General features: G+C 37.5%; 1 protein-coding gene across 1 annotated transcript in view; it reads right to left on the minus strand.

Moving 5' to 3' along the window:
* Positions 1 to 6,159, minus strand: part of LOC123022905 (histone deacetylase 9-like) — a 228,648-nt gene extending 222,489 nt beyond the window's left edge. Inside the window, exon 1 of the mRNA XM_044429032.1 lies at positions 6,133 to 6,159. Coding sequence (XP_044284967.1) covers positions 6,133 to 6,154 — 22 coding nt within the window. The 5' untranslated portion in view covers positions 6,155 to 6,159. The remainder of the gene's footprint in view (positions 1 to 6,132) is intronic.
* Positions 6,160 to 7,143: the final 984 nt, after the last annotated feature.

A 7,143-nucleotide genomic window follows, 5' to 3' on the forward strand; every position in this document is an offset into this window, starting at 1 on the left:
AGAATATGTAATAGAAGGTATGTGTAAGACCTGAGGGTCATGATCAAATTATTCTCTATTTTTAATGCTTGTTTCTTTTATTTCAAAGCAGGCAAACTATTAACTTAGGAAAAGTAGCACTGGATGGGGCATGGTTTTTGATTACTCTAATGCCTATTCCCCCACCATCAAAACCCTCAAATAGCTATTAGCTCAGGGGGACAATATAAGTATAGCATCTGTACCATCTTCCCACATCTCCTTAGTAGTGGAGCTAACAATAGCTTGGGTGGGAGATCAGGGAAACAGCAATGGTTTTATTTAATTATAAAAACATGTACATGTGAACTTCAAACTCCTCAAAAGGGTCCCAGTGTGGATCACAAGAATAAAAATGTAAGTCTGATATTACAGTAGTTGAGAAAAAAACAGAAATATCAGCTACCAAAGTTAATACACTTAAAAACTGTTAAAAATTAGATGAAAAAGATTGTCCACCAAAAAACCATAAACTAAAGGGACTAGCTGATCCTTTCTGGACAACATTCCACAGCCAGGTGTTTTATCCATGAGAGGGTCCTTAATCTAATAACTGAAGTCCCATAATAAACTGAAATAATGTTAATATGTTGTTCATCTTTTTTTTTAAATTTAAACAGTGGCACAGATAAAACTTTCACATCCCAGTGGCACAGTTAAACTTTCACAGTGGCACAGTTAACAGTGGCACAGTTAAAACTTTCACAGTAGTTGGAATGCAACATAGTAACTGAAAAAGGGGTGGAAGGATGATTCAATAAGAGCCTAATTTTCTACAAAGTAAGTCAAGAAACTTTATGTTGTGGCACTAGATTCCATTATGGCACATCTACACTGGTCGGATACAACTTCGCGACTAACAACCACAACAACCACACTGACATTATAAGTTTACTGAATCCAGAACTTGAGAAGAGAAGCCTGGGGGAAGGGGGACACATGATATCCATCTATAAGTACCGCAAAGGCTGCCACAACGAGGAAGGTTCAGATCTCTTCTTGCTGATGCCAGAGTGTAGGACACAGAATAATCAATTCAAGTTGCGGCAACCCGGACTCAGGCTGGACATCAGGAAGAGCTTCCCCACTGTCAGAGCAATACAACAGTGGAACCAGCTGCCTAGAGAGGTGGTGGGCTCTCCCACATGAGAAAGATTCAAGGCAAAACAGGACAGCAATCGGAGTGGGATGGTGTAACATGGTGTCCTGCAACAGCAAGGGGTTGTACTCGATGACCTTCATGGCCCCTTCCAACTCTACTATTCTATGAAACTTGTGATGGATCAACCATGCTGTCAGAAGTGAATTACCCTAATTCTTCCTTCCCAAGGAAACACCATCAGCTCCCTGAAAATGCTACACAGAGAGTGAGGCGACCTCACTGTGGTTGGGGGAGACTCCAAAATCAGGCAGAGCACTTCTGCAAGTTGTCCTCTTATAGAATGTGGCTCATTAAGCAGAATTATAATCTCCCATATGAGGAGGAGTCTGGTCCTTGGAAATCAGGTGATTGTTTGTTTGTTCCCTCAGCTTTTTCACCTATTAAACATACTGTACCTTTCTAGATGAATCACAAAATTAAAATTGTAATAATTCCTAAAATATTTAAATCACTAAACAATACAACAAATGCACTGAATGCAGATTCAAAAAAAGCTGCATAAAGAAAATAAATAAAAGCCAATATACTTCCTAGGTATTGTTTAAGAAGGATTAGAGAATACTTTTCCTACCCAAACCAGCATTTTGAAAACACTTGAAGAGTTCATTCACTATGGCAGGTACCACATATTATTTCTTTAAGGAAAAATGTTTGATATGTTCACTTCCTAGAAGATAATTCTCTCTTGTGAATTAATATATTCACAGTCACCAATTTTTTTCCACGGCCACTTCCAAAATTTGGGTAGAATTAGTTGTATTTGCTAGTTGAATCGTAGCATTATGCTTCTGTTTGTAGCAAAGAACATACAAATAATGAATCAACAAAAGATTGCTAGGTCTCAGTTGATGAATAGCATTATAAAAATGCACCTTCAAGCATTCTTTGTTCCAAAACATTTCCATGTATTCTAATTTACCTGTGGACTTGCACCTATTTATTCAGTATTAAAAGGGCAAATGTGAAATGTTTTAAACAATACAAAATAATCCACTCCCTCTGGAAGCAAACAGGGATTTTTAACAAAACAAAATACAAACAAAGCAAAACAAAACTTATTTTGATCCTAACATCTTATGTGTATAGATTGGTTAAGAACATGTAACAGCAACAGGATGTAAACATTTCCTTAATGATTACATAGTTTAGAACAAGCAAAGCAAACAACAAAATAGAAGCATTTACCTCCTCCTGGTGGGATTTAGCATTTGCTTTATAGCTACAAGAATTAACCATTCATTTAGACAAGGCCTGGTCCCTAAAGGCTTACAGAGCTTTGTTCAATTAAATCGGTTCTGGTGTTGTTGTAAGTAAATGTTACTACACAGGAGGCCTGTTTGTTGCATGATGCAATCGAAGGGCACACTTATTTTGTGTTTTAGTGGTGCAAACAAAAAATACTCAAACAGGTTTCTTCAAGATCATTTGGGCAACAGACATACATTTGCCTTCATTTAGGGCTAGTTATTTCAGTTTACTAATTTTTATTACAAACCACCTGAATTTATAGAACTTTTGCTACTCCCAACTATCCTCTAAAACCTGTTATGCACTAATCAAAGGAAAAGAAACTCTTCAAATGTGGCTGCTTTAGTTACAGTAATTCTTTCCCATATATGTTTTGCTTTATAATGGCTTTGAAAATCACAGAAAAACAGCAAGTAACAAGGTAACTTATGCATCTGCTTTTCAAGCTTCCAGTGTAAGGGGTAAATGCAAGAACCAGATGTGTTTAAAGCTTGCATATCTCACTTTTAGAACAAATAATAAAGGCACAACTGAATGCTCTGATATTTGCCAGGGTGACCACATAAAATAATTTCACTTGCAAATGGACCTGAAAGAAACATCTCCTACATTTGCTAGTTCTCTTTAAATATGCAGTAGCACCAATGAAAAAAGCTGTTTCTGTCTAATAAGCCAGTTTATCTTAACCTCTTACATTAACATCAAAGGAATGCCATATGGCAAAAGGATCAAGGCTTGGATCCGATACCTGCCTTCCATGAACTGAAGGGCACTGCTCTGAGGAGCTACTTTCACATGATTTTCAGGGATCACTTCATTCTCAACCACCTTTTCCTTGTGTATCATGACTTTAATATGGTACGTTTGAGCAAAGGGCCTGTCTTTCTAAGGATATTTGTAAATTATGTGCCTTTTTAGCTATAAAGAAGAGGTAAAATGCTATAAATAATGAAATACAAACTGAAATATGACTTTTCTCAGAAAACACATATTACTAGACAATAGGGTAAGATCTCCTTATTTTTCTTTAAATCTGGCTCTTAACTCCCAGCCTCTGAACCCTGGATGAGCTGCTACAATATCCAATCATGGAATGAGGATTCAAGGAACAATGGACAGTCTTGTCAAATCTAATTCCCTCCAGATGATTTTGACTCCACCTTCCAGAATTACTGATCCACTGGCTTGGGCTGATGGAAGGCAAGGTCCAACACATATGGTGAGCACCAAGTTGGGAAAAGCTGGGATAGAGGTACAAATTACTATATTACATACAACATGCACAGGCTAGCATAAAGTATGCCAAAAGATGCTGGATACAGCCCTTCCAAAAAGCAGTATGGGTTTTGCTTCATTCCTTAACAAGCAACGGGTGCAATTCTCTCACTCACATTTTTCTTTGCTGCAAGATAAAAAGCAAAGATTGAGATGCTCCTGAGTTTCCTACTGAAAGAGCACTCCAATTCTCAAGTTAGAAAATGTGACCAAAATAGAATTTGCAACTAAGTATGCAATATCTGAACTTTTAACTCCACCTGCATAACAAACATGCAAAGAAGTGAAAGCATCTCGGTTCTTTAATAGAAAGGGAAGATTTTGCCCATCACAGGTTACTTAAACATGATAAACTACTGTGACTACTTGCCCACAATTGATTGTTGCATTCTGCAAACCCTACCCTCACCTGCTCTCTCACTCTTTGGTTACTGAAATGAAGAAAACTTGTGGTGAAAGGAGAACCTAGGATGGTTTTCCATGTGAAAGGAACTGAGCTGAAAGCTCAGTTCTGGTAATGACAAATAAATTCCTGGACTGAGTGTATGGTCAGGTCTCAAAGATATTTAATTGCAATGGAGGGATAGAGGACATGGTTGCCAGATCTTGATACCCTCATCAGCCTCCTCCAAAATGAGAGGCTTATGGGGCCTCTTGCACACTTCCAGGCAAGTGAGACAGGGTGGACTCATGAAGAATTATCACGGATAATTACATGAATGTAAATATTAAAAAAATTAATAACTGTTCAACAAACCTTTTTCAACAAATTTCCAACAATTGAGAAGCTAATATCATGATATAAGCTGCCCAGGTAGGGCAGCATGTAAATTGAAATTATTATTATTATTATTATTATATTATTATGATTATTATTATTATTATTATAACATTTCTATGCCGCCCCTTGCCGAAGCCTCGGGGCGGCTTACAACACAATAAAATACATTGAAATAATGTATAATTATTGACTAATTAATCCCCATAGTAAGATGAAAGCCTGTGATCTTGAGTCAAACTGAAGGTGCAACAGTTTAACTTCTAATATATTGCATTTCAGTAGTTTTTCACTCCCTTTGCTATTAAATATGCCAACCTTACAGTCAGTGGCAATGTTCTGAAAGTCTGAAATGTTGGTTTCTGAATATTATACTTTGTGACATCATATTTGTGCTCATTTGTGATTTGTTAGTTAGATGTTATTTTGTATAGAGACTGACCTCTTTCTCTTATACCAAAGAGTATTGCTAAAGATAATAGGATATATCATACCAGAATTATATGGTTGACATAATTAGGTCCTAGAATAAAGCTGCCTATATAGATGTAAATCTGGGCTTTATGTTTCAAGATGAGGTCTGTATGAGCAGCTGCTTTTGGTTAGGGGGTTGCCAGTAACTAAGGATAGCCCTATCACCAAGGCCTGTGATAAGCCCCATGTCTCCCCACTGTCACACTTACCTCTGTCTCTAAGTACCTATGGTGGCTAAAAATAGAGGCCAAGCATCTCCAATGAACAAATGGTTGACACCATCACATTTGACAAAACTGTTTTGAGGAGGATAAATCACTGGAATCAACTTCATCTTAAAATGCATCATCAGCCTAACAAAAGCTTGGAGCTCTTACTATGTGCTTGGCAGTCCCAATTCAAGAAGGGGTATCAGGAATGCAACCACAGATGCTGATGAGTATATGTGGATGGGAAAGATGTTAATTCCTGCAGTGCCGTATGTGATGCACCAAGCCTTTTTCTGAGCATGAAGGGCCCTGCTTATACAAATTTGAAATTATGAGGCTGGTTCACACAAACAAATTAGCCCCACTGCTTATTTAAGCCACAGTGGACTGTGGCTCCTGAAACTACGCACAAGTGTCATTCCATACATCTAACCTCTATGTTAGAGGTAGTCATGTCATCAGAACTCAGCAACAGTTAAATAAACCACAGTGGACTGATTCATCTGTGCAAAGTAAGCTGTTACGCATCTAACTGCAAAGAGGAAACGAGACTTTCAGTACAAGGGACTCCTTTAACACAAATAAACAGCATATTCAACAGCTTTTGATACAAATAAGACAAAAAAGCAGAGTAGAAATATTTCAGATAGATAGGTATATTAGGAAATACTAAACAGTTATTGCAGGTGATATATTTTATTGTGAGGAAAAGGATTGAGCTCCATGCAGGGCACAAAAGTTTTAGATTAGAAACTACAGTTTAACATGTGGCGTTAAACTTTGAGTATTCAAATACACAGAGAAATTGGTTGATGTACGTCTGCTTCACATTCATGGTACCTCTTTCTTCTCTGAATGAAAATCAAATCATGCTTGCACTCCGATTCTGAAATCAATTCTTTCCTCCAAGTTAAGAAGGCATAAATATAATTCTGCACAACAGCATGTGGTTAAAGAAGCAGACTGACCTGGCTGTGTTGTAGAACTCATTGTTTTGCGGGAGAAATAAGTAGTTGACACGTCGAGATCAGATCTGAGTAACTGCTTGGCTTAAAATCTCACCAAATTGATGCAAGTCTGTGATTTCAATCTATTAATGAAGAAAAATATCATGTAAATAATATTATACATACATATTACACATACAAGTTAATTATCTTATGACTGGCGTTAAATAACCCTACCATCTCCAGTGCACAAATGTACAAAGGGATCCATTGACTTCAGATGTACAAGGTGCCATGATGTATGCATTCTTACCCTAAAGATGTAAGAAAACTAGGTTTGCAATGAGGGGGTAGAACCAAACATGCCTTAAGTATTTTTCCTATTGTTGGATATATAGAGGAGACCTACTAGGGACCTGTGTATACTTATTTATCTGATCACTGAAATACTTGCAATATGGAAGTAAGCTTTGGCAAAGTGGAGAAAAACCAACAACACTAAACTTCTGAGATGAAATAAAATGTGATATGACCTCTTCCAGAAGAAAATAAGTTAAATGTTTATTAAGACTGCATAATAAAGTCTGCTAGAAAATCCTTGAGGAAGTCTTGAAATCCCTGGCTCTAACAAACATTATTGGAAAGTTAACTCTGCTTAAAATAATGCATATGAAAAATAAAAATGCATTTAATATCTTTGCAGAACACTTGCAGAAAGAGCTAGGAAGGAGGGAGGTGAGGGAGCACAGACGAGTGCTACCTGGATCTCTACTTTTCCTTCATTGCTGCAGTGTGTTTGTTCACCTGTGGCAGCATGGAAGAGTATCATGATTCCACACTTGGATCTTCCAATCAAGTAAGCCAGTAGCAAAGATGAGATACATGATCAGTAGCAACACAGGTGATGTCAATGATAATGAGAAGGTGGGCTCACCTGAGGCCCATGGAGGGTTTCTTGCCCAAGGGCCATCAAAAACTTGGAGTCAGTACTGCTCCCACATGCAGTATATAAATTCCTTGTTCATACTACAT

The sequence above is a fragment of the Varanus komodoensis genome, unplaced genomic scaffold (assembly GCF_004798865.1).
Source record: "Varanus komodoensis strain SLA01 unplaced genomic scaffold, ASM479886v1 scaffold2, whole genome shotgun sequence".
Classification (NCBI taxonomy): Eukaryota; Metazoa; Chordata; class Lepidosauria; order Squamata; family Varanidae; genus Varanus; species Varanus komodoensis.